We start from the raw sequence: 16,839 nt of genomic DNA, 5'->3' as shown, positions 1-16,839 counted from the left end.
TTGCTATCGATGCTTTGACATCTCTAGTCTGCTCAGATATGTTGGTGAATTCCCGAAAAAAACTTCATTAGCTTGTTAACTGTGGAGTCGAAGAAGTTAAAGTAAGAAAATTCGACATGAAACAGGCTGAAGAAATTCGAATGGCCAATAGAACCGTACGTGAAGTGCAGCAAAACTTTGCAGAATCTCTTGGTTACGCGGAGGAGATCATTTGGGACCTGTAAGTACTGCGCAATTGGCTTTCCGGCCCATAAACTAACAATTTCGGATCAGGTTGTCCCAGGAAGAAGCTGACTTGCTAAAGAAAAAGCTAATTGAATTGATTCGTGATCCGATCGACGAAACAGCATTAGCCGGTAAAACTCCGGCTTATATTGAAAAATATAACAAAAACCGCAATAAGCTCATCGCGGATAATAAAAAAGCCCGACAGATCATTTTTGATGCCGTTTGGGAGCAGCGTAAGCATGGATCCAGATTACAAAGTTTGATTGCATAAGGCCTTTGATTCCTCTTTAGGTAAATACACCAACCGACAATCGCTGACGGCCATCATCTACGTAATGGTGGTTACTGGGGAGAAAGACGTTAATCGCGCCGAGGACTCAAGGACTTTCTCCTGCCATCCAGTCTTCCGGGCCCGTCGATGCGTCAGTAAGTCTCTGCAGGAGTAACATTCAGCATGGGGAATCCGCAATCCGCGTAATTTATTTTTATTCAGAGCTGAAAAGTTCGAAATTATTTTGTTCTGTCGATTTTATCTTTAAGCAATTCGATTTAATGGTAGTTTTTTAATCGTCACAATTAATGTATTTACTTTTAAAGTTCTGAACGACTTGTTAAGAGATCTCAAATTGTGATGTTTGCTTCAGAACATGATATTCTCGTCCGATTTTGATTCCATTCAAAATGCATCCGTAATAGAAATTACGAACAAAAAAAATTACAAACTTTTATAATGTTTAATCTTTGCCACTAATGCGACCTTTTTTTCCATAGCTGGAAGCAGTGGCCGCAGCAACAACAGCGCCGATTGCTGCAATTTATTCATCGATGAGACCGGTCGCGTCTACCAGAACTGGGAGCAATATGTGGCCACCAATGAGCTGCCCGCCGGAGTGATGGTGGCCCCGGAAAAGGGAATCTACCGCCTGGTCAAAGACCATGTGCGACTGGACAAATATGAGACGCCGGCGGGCAGCACCAACTCGAAGGTGCTTGAAGTTCTGGACACAGGATCGGCAGTTGGAGGCTTCTTAGCTGCCTGCGTGCCCGTAGCGGCGTTGCTGACGCTGCCTGTGTCCGGTCCAGTGATGGCCGCAGCCGGAGTCGTGGGTTTGGCCAGCGCCGGGTACGCGACAGCCCGGTCCAGCGTAAGGTTGGTGGACCGCAGTCAGCACGAGCAGTCGATCAACGTGACGGACCGCGAGGCACGTGGCCATTGGCTGGGAGTGATCGCCGGAGCCGTGGGATTGGGAGCGGCAGGAGCCACCACTGCTTTGACAGCGGCCACGAACGCTGGACGCGAAGTGGGAGCGGTGAGTCTCCAGAGACACAATGCACTGTTGTCTTTAATAGTTCTTGGAACTGTTTTCTAGATCACTCAACTGACGGTGAATGGCATGAACATCTCCTCGATCGTAGTGTCGGGGACTGGAGTCGCCAACGGGGTATTGGATATGATATTGGTAAACCATATGGAGCTCTCTGACTCCTCCACCAATTTGATAATCTATGCTGCCCCACAGAAAGTGCAGGATGGTGACGACATTACCGGCATGGATGTGCTGCAGCTGTCCGCTTCGCTGGTGCTGTTCACGCATAGCGTTTACAATTTCAAACTGGCCTCGACCATCATCAATCAGTCGCCCCACAGGAACGTAGCGGGCTACCGGGACACACTGAGTAGTCGCATGAGGTAAATAGAGACTAGATAATTAGTCAGAGATGAATCCTCTAGGCGTTACTTACAATTCTTTTCTTGCAGACGCACCTTCGACAAGATATCCAAGGAGACCTTTCGACTTCTGGGAAACTCTCAAGGCAAGATGGACATTATACGCAGCGCGAACCAGATGCCCTCGCAGTTCAATGATCAAGAAAACGAGGCTCACTTTCTGATTGGCCCTACATCGCAGCCGCGTCAGGAGCCCAGCACTTATGCCGCCGGCGTGTACTGCTTGCAGCTGAGCTCAGTGGTAATAAGAGGGGTGACTGTTGTGCTGAGGCAATACGGCACAGCCCTCTTCGAGCACGTGGTCAATGCCGAGAGCTTTGCAAATCACATTATCAAAATGGCCGCGAATCTGGAGCCGGATGTGTTTGATTTCATCATGAATCTGACACGAACCTTCATGGACACCATGCTGGATGAACTGACGTCGGTGCTTAAGTTCTTCATCCCGACGGAATCGGTGCTTTCTAGCATTCTGCTGCAAGTGTTGGAGAACTATCGCCATCTGCCTTGTAAATTGGTGGAGGAGCACACCGGAGCCATCCTCGCAGCAGTCAGGCGGTACTTCCTGTCCCTCAACCCGAACTCGTACACCGATGTTGTCCAGAAGTGCCACACTTGTGTCGGCTACTTCAGCATTTCACATTTGTAAACATATAAATCTCTTACTTAAATTTATTGGGATTTAAAAGACATTAAAACAAGATTATTGGTGCCTTAGTTGTGAAAGCAAATCTTGACTATCTGTACACAATAATGATGCACAACTTAAAAAAGTTGTTTTGAAACAACAAATTCTAGATATTTAAATAAAATTTGAACACAAATTTACCATTACAAAAACAAAGTAATGTTATGATATAATTATCTTTTGGAGAAGATAACATAATTTAAGTGTTATAATTTCAAATTAAAATAAAATATTGGAAGAAAGATATTTTACTTTGGCAAGCCGAAGTTAGGGAATACAAGCTCGTTTTATTCGAAACTGCTCTTTAAAATACGAGATTTTCTGTATGTATTTTAAAGCAAATTAATCAAACATTTTTAATTAAATTATTAAAAAAAATAGTTCCAGGATTCATAAACAAAAAAACTTAAAAATTTTTTTTCTTTACATTCCATTTTTATTTTCTGATGAACTAATCGAGTTTTGAGGTCGATTTTTATTTTCGATTAATAATAATAATATTCAGTGTTGGGAAAGGTACTAGATTTTTGGATCTTGGATAAAGATACATATTTTTACAAGTATCTAGATAAGGAAAAAAAAAGTAAGAACAAGCACATTTTTATTACATTTCTTTTAAATATAATCACTGATGTATATTTCAAATTCGCTCTGCCAACTAAGGTTGTAGAAACATGTAAAAAGGAACATCATTATATCTTGCATATGCGGAAGCATTATGCTATCTTGTTTTATTAGAATATTTGCGAATATAATACAAAATTTAATTTAGTGGTATCAAGCTAATTAGAAAATAAATACAAATAAACATATTTCAGTTCCTTAATACCTAACAGAGATTATTGTGAGCAAAATATTTTCATTAACAAATCGAACCAGAAATAATTTGGTAATAATAATATTTCTTTTATCAAAAATACGTTAATGTAGATAAGCATATTTTAATCAAAGTGATTAAGTTTTAACTTAAAGTTTGAAAGTGGAATCCGGCTATTAAAATAAAGTGCATAGTCTGGCAGCCCTATGCGTCTGTAAATAAAAATTAATGGGCTATCGATGTTTTATGGCCTTTTCGCCTATTTTTGAGGAAAAAAAAAGGGTGAAACCAATATGTTAGTCATTTTCACCAACTCGGAAGACCCAACAAGGTGAAAAATGGGAAGAAAGAACGAAAGTAGAGGAAAACTGAATTTCCGCCAGAAAAGTAAGACCACTCGAGAGTTTGGCAAAAATGTTCACTTTCTCTCGCTTGGCGTTTTGGTATTTTGAGTGCGATCATGGGATGAGTAAGAGGATGTGTGCGCATATAAGTTGGTGATTTCCCGGTAAAATCATCATTACTTGTGAAGTTGCGACGGCGAAGAGGCTAAAATTGGTAGATTTAACATGGCAGAGGCTGAAGAAAACCACGTGGCCAACCGAACCGCCCGTGAGGTGCAGCAAAACTTTGCTGAATCCCTTGGATACGCGGAGGAGATTATCTGGGATTTGTAACTACTGCGCAATTGGCTTTTCGTCCCGAAACATTACATTTCCCGATCACCTTTCAGGTTGTCCCATGGACAAGCCGACATACTGAAGAAAAAGCTAAAGGAACTCATTCGTGATCCGCCACCACCTACCAATTCAGAATTGGCCACTAAAACTCCGGCTGATATTACAAAAAATGAAAAAAACCGTAGAAAGCTTATCGCCGATAATGAAAAAGCACGACAGATAATTTACGATGCCGTTTGGGAGCAGCGTAAGCATGGATCCAGATTACAAAGTTTGATTGCATAAGGCCTTTGATTCCTCTTTAGGTAAATACACCAACCGACAATCGCTGACGGCCATCATCTACGTAATGGTGGTTACTGGGGAGAAAGACGTTAATCGCGCCGAGGACTCAAGGACTTTCTCCTGCCATCCAGTCTTCCGGGCCCGTCGATGCGTCAGTAAGTTTCTGCAGAAATAATAATTAATAAAACAAAGCTTGTCTCTATTGTACTCAAAGTAGTTTATCTTTACGCAAACATACATACATGAATTCCAAAATCTGCTGAATTGAGAAAACAGCGCGTCAAAGATAACAAAAATTGCTTTTATTAGAACAATCCTTCCAGCAGAAATTGAATTAAATCTTTTAAGCAGCTATGGCAAACTACATAAATTGTCTAACAAAAAATAAGACAGACTACTTTTTCTGGTCGTTCTTATTTCTTTATTCGGTGGTGATAATAATCAATACTTTAGGTTATCGTTAAAAGTTATAGTTAAAACCACTTGATGTCCATGACCCTTAAGTGAAAAATGCTTACTTATTCGTTTATTTTCCCTACAGCTGGCCGCAGCAACAACAGCGCCGATTGCTGCAATTTGTTCGTTGATGAGACCGGTCGCGTCTACCAGAACTGGGAGCAATATGTGGCCACCAATGAGCTGCCCGCCGGAGTGATGGTGGCCCCGGAAAAGGGAATCTACCGCCTGGTCAATGACCATGTGCGACTGGACAAATATGTGACGCCGGCGGGCAGCACCGAAAAGAAGGTGCTTAAAGTTCTGGACACAGGATCGGCAGTTGGAGGCTTCTTAGCCGCCTCTGTCCCCTTAGCGGCTCTCTTAACGCTGCCTGTGTCCGGTCCAGTGATGGCCGCAGCCGGAGTCGTTGGTTTGGCCAGCGCCGGGTACGCTACAGCCCGGTCCAGCGTAAGGTTGGTGGACCGCAGTCAGCACGAGCAGTCGATCAACGTGACGGACCGCGAGGCACGTGGCCATTGGCTGGGAGTGATCGCCGGAGCCGTGGGATTGGGAGCGGCAGGAGCCACCACTGCTCTGACAGCGGCCACGAACGCTGGACGCGAAGTGGGAGCGGTGAGTCTCCAGAGACACAATGCACTGTTGTCTTTAATAGTTCTTGGAACTGTTTTCTAGATCACTCAACTGACGGTGAATGGCATGAACATCTCCTCGATCGTAGTGTCGGGGACTGGAGTCGCCAACGGGGTATTGGATATGATATTGGTAAACCATATGGAGCTCTCTGACTCCACCAATTTGATAATCTATGCTACCCCACAGAAAGTGCAGGATGGTGACGACATTACCGGCATGGATGTGCTGCAGCTGTCCGCTTCGCTGGTTCTACTAACGCACAGCGTTTACAATTTCAAACTGGCCTCGACCATCATCAATCAGTCGCCCCACAGGAACGTAGCGGGCTACCGGGACACACTGAGTAGTCGCATGAGGTAAATAGAGACTAGATAATTAGTCAGAGATGAATCCTCTAGGCGTTACTTATAATTCTTTCCTTGCAGACGCACCTTCGACAAGATATCCAAGGAGACCTTTCGACTTCAGGGAAACTCTCAAGGCAAGATGGACATTATACGCAGCGCGAACGAGATGCCCTCGCAGTTCAATGATCAAGAAAACGAGGCTCACTTTCTGATTGGCCCTACATCGCAGCCGCGTCAGGAGCCCAGCACTTATGCCGCCGGCGTGTACTGCTTGCAGCTGAGCTCAGTGGTAATAAGAGGGGTGACTGTTGTGCTGAGGCAATACGGCACAGCCCTCTTCGAGCACGTGGTCAATGCCGAGAGCTTTGCAAATCACATTATCAAAATGGCCGCGAATCTGGAGCCGGATGTGTTTGATTTTATAATGAGGTTGACTCGAACCTTCATGGACACCATGCTGGATGAACTGACGTCGGTGCTTAAGTTCTTCATCCCGACGGAATCGGTGCTTTCTAGCATTCTGCAGCAAGTGATGAACAACTACCGTGACATGTCCAGTGAATCTGTGGCGGAGCACACCGGAGCCATCCTCGCAGCAGTCAGGCGGTACTTCCTGTCCCTCAACCCAAACTCGTACACCGGACTCCTCCAGAAGTGCGCCACTTGTGTCGGCTACTTTAGCATTTGTCCTTTGTAAACGTTGAGCCATCGAGCCATGTGTGATTATTGGTGCCTTATTGTGAGAACAGAATGTAACTAACAGTGCACAATTAGAATGCACAGCCTTTTTTATACACTTATATATATATATAAATATATACTTTTTTAAATTCCTTATATAAACGTAACTAAATGTAAACACAAAATTACAATGTATGTGATAAATATTTGTTTATGAGCACAAATTGAAATTGATGAAATCAACACAATAAATAATGATATTAACAAACTATACAATGATTTTAATTTTTGAGCTGCAAACAAAAAATGAGTAATTTATCCGGTTGGCAAATGAGATGGTGTGACTCATTTTGCCTGGACTTCGAATTTGGTGACTTTCAAAGAAAAATTTTAATAATTTGCGCAAAACTATCGATTTTGATTGGCAAATAATTTACGTATTGGGCTTTTCTAAAAAAAAATAATAGGGATTTCCCCATTTTTAAACAATAGTAGGTAAAAGCTTAAATTTTTGTTAAGACCCAATCATTATCGATAATGAAATTACGTGGAGCCCTTGGTTACAAGAAATTAAATTAAATATTTTTCAAAGAAATAAACTGGACGAACTTTTAAACCCTTGAGAACAAAACTAAAAACATACTTAAATAAAAAACTTTTAACTAAATAAATAAAGAGAAATGAATGATAATTTCTGCATTTTAGTTTACTCGCTTCTCGTTCTTGTTTACAATAATTAAAATAATAATAAAACTTAAGAATAATTTAGTTTCCTCTTGCGTGGCTGCTGCAAATTCGTTTCGTTCATCCGGATCACTTGGAAGCTGGAACTATTTAGTTGTGTGCGTGTTTGCTTTCTTTTCGTTTCTTTTCTTTTGCTTTGTTTATGTTTATTTGTTTATTTCACGAAGACAACACAGACATATTAAGATCCAAAATATATATATGTATTTATATATATATATATATATGCGTTATGTATTAAGGGTTTGTGTTTTGAGTGGTTTCGGGGCATGTTGCCCGCTGGTGTTTCTCAACCAGATGGAAATGGATGCGTGTGAGTGTGAGTGTGTGTGGTGTTTCTTGATTTGTGTGAGTGTGTGTGACGTCATTCGAGGATGGAAAGTGGAGGAGCATGTGTCCACCAGCTTAGACGCGCGACAACTGCTGCAGCAGATTGCACGGCCAGAACGCCTCGATGCGCTCCTTGAGCAACTGAAACGGATACGAGATCCAGGTAAGTACGGTCTGTGCCAAATGGCCCATCGGCTCCGGATACTGATGGGTGGCCAGGGCCAGCAGGGCGGTTATGGAGCACAGTCCCGCCGTGAACAGAATGAAGAAGGGCAGCTCCTTTTTGGGATAAACGGACACCTCGTGGAATGCCGGCAGCAACTCACGATCGGCGCACTCGGTGCACGTGGGATATGGATAGAAGAGATGGCCGCGCTCCAGCGGATACGGCAGCATGCGAAACGTGCCCTCCCAGGTGCAGTGCAACAGATTGAGGGCCCCCTCCACCTGTTTCCAGTGCTTCAGATGGAAGAACGCATAGGCCAGGGCCTCCGAGTCGCCGCGCTTCAAAATGTGCTCCGGCGGCAGGATCAGCCGCTTTGTCTCCAGCAGATACTTGGGCACATGCGGATTGAACTCCACCGCCCGATGGATGGCCTCCACGGCGCTCATCTCCGCGGGACTGAGGCCTCGCTTGGAGGCTATGTCCGGCGAGAACTTATCGGCCACGGCACGCGCCTTCAGCAGAGCGGCCGTATAGCAAATGGTCGCCGACTTGGGCAACGAGATGTCGTCGTACTTGGCCAGAATGGCATGGCAATCGGCATAGGCCTGCATCTCCAGCAGCGTCTCGATCAGGTTCTCGTGTATGTTCAGCACACTCATGATCGATGGTATCTCCTTGGTAAGATCGCGAAACATCTTGGCCGCCTCCTTTAGTTTGCCCAGCTTGCGGGCGCACATGGCCAGCCGTCGCTTGATGTAGATCAGCACATTGGTGTCCCGTCGATGCATCCCATCCGCTATGGCGCCCTGGTGCTGTGTGGCCTGCGACTTGCGGTAGTTGATCTCGGCCACCTTTAATGCCGTCTTCAGGATCTTCTCCGCCTCCATAATGGTCATGGCCTCCTCTTCGGCCAGGAGTATGTAAGCTGGCGCACATTCCGCATTGATTTCCAGCGCACTGTGGGCGGACTTGATCCGTTGCATGGGATTGCGTTCACGCCAAGCCGTCTGCATGATCTCGTACTCCTCCTTGCGGGCATCGCCCTCGCAGGTGAAGAAGGTCTGATGGTCCTGGGCACTCAGATTCATGTCGTAGTACGTCAACGGCTCCTTGCTGGTGGCCCAGAAGAAGCGCTGGTACTCGGCGCCGCGAAACAGATTGAGGGGATTGCGCCAGACCTTGCACTCGGGCATTTGGGTGCCCGTACTGGTGGTGGCACTGCCACCGGCCGATGCACCTGCTCCTCCTGATCCTCCACCCCCTGCTCCGCCATTGCTGCTGCTGCTGGAGCCACTGCTGCTGCTGCTGCCGCTGCCATTGCTCGACTCCGACTGGCCATCGCTGCCGTTGATCCAGGGACTGATGTGGTTGATGGAGACTTGCTCTGCGGGACGGGAAGCAGCATTTCAAATGGAGTTACCAGGGGAAAGGGAAGGGAAGCCCCACTACTCACCTATAAACGAAGTCCCATACTTGCGAAAGTACCACCACTCGAAGATCAGGATCAGGCCCGAGATAAGGCTGGAGGTACCAGTCAGCGCCACGTAGAACTTGGGCGTCAGCGTGCTGAGAAACATGGACGAGTCCCACATCCTGCTGCCCCCTGCCTGCGAAGTTCTGTATTCGACGCTCGTTTCGCTTTTGCCCCTGCTCTATCCGGATTTTGCCGCTTGCCGGGATTGGACTGCGTGCCCACGGGTTTGCGGATACTCTGTGCACTCGCACTGACCGCCGCCGAGGGTTGGATCAATTATCAGTTGCCTTTTTTGGCGCTATCCTTGCGCGAATCCTTGCTTCAGATGAGACTTTTTTCCATCAAGTATTCGAAAGGGGGGTGAGCGGGGGGTTGTGTTTTCGGACCGGTGTGACCAGGCGACGCGTGCAAATACCAGTGCAGTGTGACCGCAGCTCAGTTTATTCGAATAACATACGAATTACTGGTCACCCCGGACTAATTGGCGGCAAACAAATTTTCAGGTTGATTTAACTTTGTGAAAAACAAAAAAATTAATTGTTAGTAAAAGTAATTTAGTAAGACATTATACTAATATTAGTTTTCAGAACGATACACTTCTATCCTGCGTATTTTTATTTTAATATTATTTAAATAATTATTTTTAAATTTAATTCAATTTTGATATACGCAAAAATAGGTGCTGATTGACAATGTAAACAATTTTCGGTTAATTACTACTACATTAGATCGGAGATATATTTTGTTTAACCGCTACTACTCTCTTACGATATTTTTGTGTGTTGGCGAAATATTGTTGAAAATGTCTAATTTATTTTATGTTATTTACTAATTGAATCGTTACAATAATAAGAATGCTAGAAACAGTAAATTTTAATGTGCTTATGAATAGTTCTTGCTAACCATTGTTTTGAATGTAGAAATATTCAGAATCTGTTGTAACATGTACATAATATAATTTATATATTTGACAATTTCGAAATAGCTGTTTTGCTAATTTCGATAGTCATACGCCTATCGATAGACCCTTGGCCTGACCTGCGCACCACTAAAAAATGGCCGCTTTGCAGCAAGTGCACTTTTTTTAGTATTATTAATCCGACCGAATCGAGCACGAAAGGCCCTAAATTGGAGCTCGTCTTAATCCGAAAGCCATCAGAGGGCAGAGGCATCATGGAGCAGGTGACGGACAGCGAACTGCGAATGCCGCAGCCAATCAAAACAGAAGAACCTCCTCCAGAGGTGGAGAAAACTGACACCCTAGAACCCAAAACAGCGGCGTTGGAAGCACTTGAAAAATGTGCGGGTCCCGCTGATTTGGAGGATGAGCTGGCCAATCTCAATGGCTCGGATGGGGGCGCCGGCCTGGACGAACTAAGCTCGTTGGAACAGGAGATAGCAAAGCTACACCACATTCGACCACCGGATGCGGCGTCTGAGGCTGCAGATTTCGTCCCTCCGAGTGGCGGAGCGGATAATGGTGGTTTGGAGACTCGCCTGACAGGTGAAGACATGACCAGTGGCTCCCCACTCGTGGAAGAGGGCCATGATTCCTCGGGCAATGGTCAAGTCAGTGAGTCGCCCCTGGAGGAGGTGGATCTGATTGCCCTGCTCAAGGGCACGGACACCAGTCATGAGCAAACCTCCGGCGACGAGAAGTGCGCCTTGGAAAAGGCTCTCTCCGAGATGGACGGTGTGGAAGGGGACGTGGACGTGGGTGTCACCATCGAAGGCGAAGGCCAGTTCGAGATTATGGAGATCGACGACGACGAGGGGGACTCATCCGTCCGCAAGCCCAGTCCCAAGGTGCCAGTGCACAAGCCCAGCAAACCTTCACCATCCACCACCTCTAAGACCACTATTCCCAAGCAAAGACTGTCCCCGGAGCAGGCAAGAGCCGTGGCTCTGGAGCAGATGGCCGGCCTGAAGAACAAGTCGCGTCGCAAGGAACCGCCGCCTGTGGTCAAACCGGTAGATATAGTCAGCTCACTAAATGACGATTGGGATGACTATGACTCCGAGGAGGAGAAGAAGGAAGTGATAACACTGCTTCCAACGCAGGTGGTGTCCAAAAAGCCGCCTTTGCCCCTGAAGAAGGTTCCATCCCCTAGCAAATCCAGCCCGAACTCACCGATTTTGCTCTCCAACAAGATCAGCGGGGTTAAAGTAATGTTGAAGACGGTTAGCCAAAAGCAACTGGCGGCCTCAACCAGTCCACCTGTGGAGAAACCCAAGCCAGCCGCCATCGTGTCACCTGCCAAGGAAACCGAAGAGCCTACCACTGGTACAGTTAAACCAGAAACTGCAGCCAGTAACAAACTTAACAAACTCTATTTATAGGCTTCAAGCGCATGCGTGTAATAAGAAAGAAGATCATCTGGGATCCGGATGTGCCCGAGACTAAAACGTCCTTTGCGCAGTATGCCAGCACGAAGGCAGCGGTCAAGGCGTCTTCCCCGGCACCTCCGGCACCTCCTGCACCGAAAGCGACAGTCAAGAGCATCTCGCCGAACACAACGATGAAGAAGGAGGTGGCACCCAAGAAGCGAGCAGCAACGCCCACCGCCCGGACCACTAAAGCTGGCACACCAATTGGAGCAGCAGAGAGAGGTCCCTCACCGGTCAAGCGTCGCTCGCAAACCCCTAACACTGGCCTGGCCAACGGCGGAATCCAGAAAAAGAAGAAGGTTTCTGAGATCGATCGCCTGATGGGCGACGAGGGAGCGGCCAACATGATCCATGCGGTGGAGCATGAGCAGCGGGAGATGAGCGGCGGGGAGATGTCCAATAAGCCGCTGATGCGCAAGCGATCCATGACCATAACCGGAAGGGTGAGTTACCAAACTCTGTATACTCCAAGAATCTGCCGATTGTGACGTCCATATTATACCCAATTCCAGAACCAGACACAACGAGCTGCAGTGGAGCCATCGCCGGCCAAAAAGGATTCAGCACATCCCTCCGCCAAGCGAACGCCTGGTGCAGCCGACTCCGTTTTCACCAAGTCAACTGCGACCTCCTCCGTCAGCAAGCCCCGCGCCTCCGACTCCTGGGATTATGTGTACAAGCAGCGCGCCAGCGAGGAGTCCATGATCATGCGACGGCGCTCCAATAGCTCCTACTCCAGCAATGCCTCCGTTAGCCGCAATTCGCTGGACAACAAGCCCGGAACAGCTAATCTATCGGATGATGCTGCCGAGGGCTCTGATCCATCCTTTAAGTTCCTCAAGCCCGTCAACAAAGCGAATCAAAGGGGCGGCGAGCCGTCCGCTGTCGTCGCCTCTCACACGCTGGCCAACGATATGAAGGCCAACAGCGAAAAGCAACTGGTGGTCTTGCACAAGGTGGACAAGGTGGCCCACCTGGTGATACATACGCACCGCGGCAAATCCGGCCACACGTACAGTAGCCAACTGCTGGAGCAGCTGAGCGATACGCTGGCCAGTGTGGCCCGCAAGAGCGAGTACAACACAGTGCTGGTAACCGTGGAGGGTCAGCAGTTCTGTCAGGGCATTGACTGCCAGGAATTGGTGCAGGGATCGCTGGAGAAGCGACGAAACAGTGTCAGTCAACTGTCCTTGGCTCTGAAGTGCGTAACACTTACTTAATTTGACGGTGACAAAACTATAACTCAGTTACATACTTATTTTCAGAACCTATCTACGCACTTTGGCCACATTTCCGAAACCCTTGGTGGCGGGCATTGTTGGCAACCTGATCAATCTGGGCGTTATGCAGCTGCCCTTTGCCGACTACGTGGTAGCCGCCGATGATTGTTGCTTTGAGGCTAATTACGCCAAACTGGGACAGCTACCCGAGGGCTATGCTCTGTGGCATGGCCACGAAAAGGTGTCCAGCGAAGTGGTAAAATACTTAATTTCGTCTGTTAAGTTAGTCTTCCTAAATTTCATATTTTTTCCCCCGTAGCATTTACGTTTGTTTCTGCTGGGTGAAAGACTGTTTGCACCGGAACTTTTGGGGCCACAAAGTTTCGTTAACAAGATCTGCAAGGCCCGCAGCGTGAATGATGAGGCTTTGGCCATAGCCAAACAAATATCCACCAACTCAGCGGAGGTATGTCCCCATCTTTAAGTCCTCCCATGACCATCAACTTATGTTCCACTTTCCGCAGATGTTTCGCGCACTGAAAAAACTCAATCACTCAGCCAAAAATGCGGCCAATTTCCCGCGTCTGGATGAGGAACTGAAGGTTATAGCCGAGCAATGGTTGACGGTCAATTGCTTGGCTAATTTCAAACGCTACCTTAACGACGTTGATTTCTAAAGCTTAAGCTAAAAATGATTGTATACCATATGCAATGGTAGAGAAATTCATATACATACACACACAATTTTAAAATTTAAATCATACATTTAGTTGAGTCCATTTAGAAGTTTTATTCTGGACCCTTAGACTATCGCCGTAAGAATTTTTTTATAATACATTTACCCCCAAAACACATGTGTAATATTTTGTATCCTATTGTAAACTAGTATCGCAATGTAAATTGTATTAAAATTTAAACCAGCGGTATCTTTAGACTCTGTTATATCATAATTCGAAATAAAACGTTTGATTAGTTTTAAACGTGCTTTACATACAAATTAAAGCGAAGGTTATGACTGTTGTAAAAGTTTATGAATCCTGAATAAATCCCTATGAAGAATGATCCATTGAGAGCCATGGTTTGAACTTTTCTTTTTTCCCAGGAAAAACGAACAATATTTTACACTCACGTTTTATGTCATCCAATTATTTCATTTTAAAATACCTAATTTCTGTGTAGTAAGACCAACTGTTGAAAATATATAAGGAAAATAATAATTAATTTGGTAAAATAATGGTTTTAAAGCAAGTTGGCAATTCAAGTCTATTGTTTACTGATTTATTTATGGGAGTCTAGAAAAGGTTCTATTAATGTACAATGTAATGCATGCAACTAGATTAATCTCATGTCCGACAGCTCGCTTTCGGCTGGCTAAATGCAGTCCAGACTTGGACCCCGATGCGGATCCTAGCCTAGTTGTGCTGCTCGTCCTCGTAGTAGTGGGGTAGCTCCGCCTGGAGGCGCAACAGCCGCACATAGGTCAAAAGCTTCCACTCGCTGAGCGGCTGGTCCTCGGGATGCACAAATGTGGACATGTAGGTGACCAGCTCCTGGGATCCATCCTGGTCCAGATCGGCAATGAGCATTGAGTGATCCTGGTTGTTCAGATCGGGCTGGCACACCACATCCTTGCGCTCGTGGCGACAGAACTGGATGATGTTGCTTTGGGAGGTGTTCTCGATATGCGTATCGGCGCCTACGAAGAGGACAAGGAGAACCGTTTCCGTAATCATGTTCATTTTGTAGCTGCCCCCGGCGGAGACGCCACTGGTTTTGCTCAGGTTCTTCAAGGGCACCCCGAACGTTTCCCGCTTTTGCTTGAGGTGCTTGAAGACATCGAACTCCTGGTGGGCAGGTGGGAACTCGTGGTCCTCCGCTTTCGTGCTCCGCTTCAGACGTTGATGCTGTTGCTTCTTGGCCTGCGCCTGCGTCTGCGCCTTCTCCTTGTCCTTGATGGCGTTCATGTTCTTGGTGTGATTGTTGCTGCCACTTTTTTGGACACTGTTGCTGTTGCTGCTGGCGGAGGTCTGCTTGGATGGCTTCACCAGGCCGTGCCACTTCCAGAACTTCATCACAAAGCCGGACATCTGGGTTTTGGTGTTCTTGAAGTGCCACTGGGCGGGCACCATGCCATACATACCGCTGTCGCTGAAGTTCCTCACCACGTGCGGCCTGCCATCGCGAACCTCGCTCAGCACAAAGGTGACATTGCAATCCTCCGGACAGCGACCGCGATTCTCAACCACAAGTTCGCGTCCGCTCAGGGAATAGATGTTCCGCTGGGCATTCAAGTCCCGCCGCTGGCCGTGATTCCTATGCTGCAAGATCTTTGCAGTGGACAGCCTTTGGCCAGCAATCGACTTGTTGGTGATGAGGGCGTAGATCTCCGCCAGACTCTTGGAACGCTGCTGCTCGGTGCCATTGGCCCGCTGGCAGATGAAGCCCACATTGCCCGCCTCCAGCTTGACGTTGCTGAGCCTCTCGCAGTCGTGGATGCGGAAGCCATCGCCGATAGGTGATCCTTTGCGTCCCGACAGCAAACGCAGAACATTTCGTGCTTCTAGTTGTCCCGGAGATTCATGCTTCACCTGGGCCAGCGATTTGGTGCGCTGTTCCAGCGATAAACTGGTGACGAGCAGGAGATCAAGCACACCATCCGCATCCAGATCGGGCAGGATGACGGGGAAATCGTAGGCATCCACCTTGTGGGCTGAACGTTCCTTATACCACCAAAGCCATTGGCCGGAGACGGGATTAATGGCGCCCAGTTCGCCATACTCATCCAGCACCAGGCAGTCTGACTTCGCATTGCCATCCATGTCGATGAGGGTGCAGTCCAGAGCCACCGGCTCGTCCACCATCTCCACAAACCAGGCCACAGCTCCTGAGGAGCCAATCAAGCAGATGATGCCATTGCGTCGCTCGTTCCCAGGTCGGAATTCCGGGAAAAAGGCATCGCCGCGGTACATGAAGATCAGGTTGTTCTCCCAGGCTCGCAGTCCGCCTACCACATTAACTCCACCCTTGAGCTCCGCCCTTGTGTAGTTATTAAACCAGTTGTGGGTCTTGAGGCGATCCACCACCGCTGGGCAGGATCCTGTGCCGTCTGGATTGCCGCAGGGCACTAGCCAAACAAAGGATACGATGGCCAGGAAGCAGAGCATCAGGCTGCCAATGAAACAGCATTTTCTGGCCGGCGACATGGGTGTCCTTTTGGCCGAATCCTCGCCAGCCTGATTGCCACCCAAAATGGCCACGTTATCCGCATTGGAGTCGAATTCGCTGTTGAAGTTGGACAGCTCGGAGCCCACGACGCCATTATCACTCAACATGACGGAGCGGAAGGTATTCTGCATATTGGTGGCGTAGCTGCTGCCCTCCAGTTGGAACTTCTGGGCGGGATTTGCGGTGGAATTCCGGGTCACGATTCTCGTGGCGGTGGGTGTACGGGTATGTGGGGATTTTAGGGCCAACGTATTTGGCGGAATGCGTATCCTTTGGGATTGCAGCTGCTCCTGGGGATGCTGATGAGTTAGCTGAAGTTTTTGCTGCAGTTTCTGGCGATGATTGGCGGCGTTGTGGATCTCGATTTCCTCGTCGGATTCGGAATCGCTCATTGCCTGACTTAATGGAGCATAGATGCCCTGGTGGCCAGCGGCTGGCAGGGATTCGGTGTGCAGCATTTTAGCTGTAAGAGGAAAATCCGGAAAAATCAATACTTTTTTACCCAAACCCAAAGACAGCTAAGGGAAAACATTTACAAAAACAAAGTTAACTTACCTCCGTTGATTGGCTCGAGCACGCTCTAACATCTAACATCCACATAGCTACTGCTTTTGATCTTTATTGGATTAGGCGAAACATTAATTTCAGTAAAACACCCTTCGAAAAAGCTTTTCCGCAGTTTAAATTCTTTCAACTGTCATTCACAATGGCTGCGCTGTTATCGACATGGCAGTGTTGACACCGC

The 16,839-nt window shown here is 47.2% G+C and overlaps 5 protein-coding genes across 5 annotated transcripts; 3 read left to right on the top strand and 2 right to left on the bottom strand.

Annotated features, from left to right (window-relative positions):
* Positions 1 to 27: 27 nt before the first annotated feature.
* On the top strand, positions 28 to 2,688 carry LOC108142184. Its single transcript, XM_041708139.1, has 7 exons — positions 28 to 220; positions 274 to 461; positions 520 to 654; positions 1,000 to 1,538; positions 1,599 to 1,688; positions 1,749 to 1,918; positions 1,988 to 2,688. The coding sequence occupies exons 1-7, from the start codon at positions 117 to 119 to the stop codon at positions 2,604 to 2,606; spliced, it is 1,845 nt and encodes a 614-aa protein (XP_041564073.1). The 5' UTR covers positions 28 to 116; the 3' UTR covers positions 2,607 to 2,688.
* Positions 2,689 to 3,917: 1,229 nt separating this feature from the next.
* On the top strand, positions 3,918 to 6,818 carry LOC108142710. The gene is made up of 7 exons (XM_041708140.1): positions 3,918 to 4,135; positions 4,196 to 4,389; positions 4,448 to 4,582; positions 4,969 to 5,498; positions 5,559 to 5,648; positions 5,706 to 5,875; positions 5,945 to 6,818. Exons 1-7 carry the CDS (start codon positions 4,032 to 4,034, stop codon positions 6,561 to 6,563), a joined length of 1,842 nt encoding a protein of 613 aa, XP_041564074.1. The 5' UTR covers positions 3,918 to 4,031; the 3' UTR covers positions 6,564 to 6,818.
* Positions 6,819 to 7,235: 417 nt separating this feature from the next.
* LOC108142791 (protein ST7 homolog) lies at positions 7,236 to 9,657 on the bottom strand. The gene is made up of 2 exons (XM_017266840.2): positions 9,241 to 9,657; positions 7,236 to 9,171 (listed from the first exon to the last, which is right to left on the bottom strand). Exons 1-2 carry the CDS (start codon positions 9,377 to 9,379, stop codon positions 7,697 to 7,699), a joined length of 1,614 nt encoding a protein of 537 aa, XP_017122329.1. The 5' UTR covers positions 9,380 to 9,657; the 3' UTR covers positions 7,236 to 7,696.
* A 637-nt stretch (positions 9,658 to 10,294) lies between these two features.
* LOC108142753 (triadin) lies at positions 10,295 to 13,939 on the top strand. Its single transcript, XM_017266782.2, has 6 exons — positions 10,295 to 11,545; positions 11,602 to 12,092; positions 12,162 to 12,850; positions 12,915 to 13,125; positions 13,189 to 13,335; positions 13,394 to 13,939. Exons 1-6 carry the CDS (start codon positions 10,435 to 10,437, stop codon positions 13,544 to 13,546), a joined length of 2,802 nt encoding a protein of 933 aa, XP_017122271.1. The 5' UTR covers positions 10,295 to 10,434; the 3' UTR covers positions 13,547 to 13,939.
* Positions 13,940 to 14,125: 186 nt separating this feature from the next.
* On the bottom strand, positions 14,126 to 16,801 carry LOC108142397. Its single transcript, XM_017266237.1, has 2 exons — positions 16,650 to 16,801; positions 14,126 to 16,557 (listed from the first exon to the last, which is right to left on the bottom strand). Exon 2 carries the CDS (start codon positions 16,550 to 16,552, stop codon positions 14,282 to 14,284), a length of 2,271 nt encoding a protein of 756 aa, XP_017121726.1. The 5' UTR covers positions 16,553 to 16,557; positions 16,650 to 16,801; the 3' UTR covers positions 14,126 to 14,281.
* Positions 16,802 to 16,839: the final 38 nt, after the last annotated feature.

This window comes from Drosophila elegans, unplaced genomic scaffold (assembly GCF_018152505.1).
Source record: "Drosophila elegans isolate 14027-0461.03 unplaced genomic scaffold, ASM1815250v1 contig_208, whole genome shotgun sequence".
Lineage (NCBI taxonomy): Eukaryota > Metazoa > Arthropoda > Insecta > Diptera > Drosophilidae > Drosophila > Drosophila elegans.
The sequence above is the reverse complement of the archived record's forward strand: the minus strand, read 5'-3'. Positions and strand labels throughout refer to the sequence as shown.

Excerpts from the sequence above, each read along its gene's own strand:
- LOC108142184 (XM_041708139.1), top strand. The coding sequence starts at position 117 with ATGAAACAGGCTGAAGAAATTCGAATGGCCAATAGAACCGTACGTGAA. Across the intron at positions 462-519 it reads TGATGCCGTTTGGGAGCAGC|GTAAATACACCAACCGACAA; the intron begins GTAAGCATGGAT and ends ATTCCTCTTTAG. Across the intron at positions 1,539-1,598 it reads CTGGACGCGAAGTGGGAGCG|ATCACTCAACTGACGGTGAA; the intron begins GTGAGTCTCCAG and ends ACTGTTTTCTAG.
- LOC108142710 (XM_041708140.1), top strand. The coding sequence starts at position 4,032 with ATGGCAGAGGCTGAAGAAAACCACGTGGCCAACCGAACCGCCCGTGAG. Across the intron at positions 4,390-4,447 it reads CGATGCCGTTTGGGAGCAGC|GTAAATACACCAACCGACAA; the intron begins GTAAGCATGGAT and ends ATTCCTCTTTAG. Across the intron at positions 5,649-5,705 it reads GGGTATTGGATATGATATTG|AAAGTGCAGGATGGTGACGA; the intron begins GTAAACCATATG and ends GCTACCCCACAG.
- LOC108142791 (XM_017266840.2), bottom strand. The coding sequence starts at position 9,379 with ATGTGGGACTCGTCCATGTTTCTCAGCACGCTGACGCCCAAGTTCTAC. Across the intron at positions 9,172-9,240 it reads GTATGGGACTTCGTTTATAG|AGCAAGTCTCCATCAACCAC; the intron begins GTGAGTAGTGGG and ends CCCGTCCCGCAG.
- LOC108142397 (XM_017266237.1), bottom strand. The coding sequence starts at position 16,552 with ATGCTGCACACCGAATCCCTGCCAGCCGCTGGCCACCAGGGCATCTAT.
- LOC108142753 (XM_017266782.2), top strand. The coding sequence starts at position 10,435 with ATGGAGCAGGTGACGGACAGCGAACTGCGAATGCCGCAGCCAATCAAA. Across the intron at positions 13,126-13,188 it reads AAAAGGTGTCCAGCGAAGTG|CATTTACGTTTGTTTCTGCT; the intron begins GTAAAATACTTA and ends TTTCCCCCGTAG. Across the intron at positions 13,336-13,393 it reads TATCCACCAACTCAGCGGAG|ATGTTTCGCGCACTGAAAAA; the intron begins GTATGTCCCCAT and ends CACTTTCCGCAG.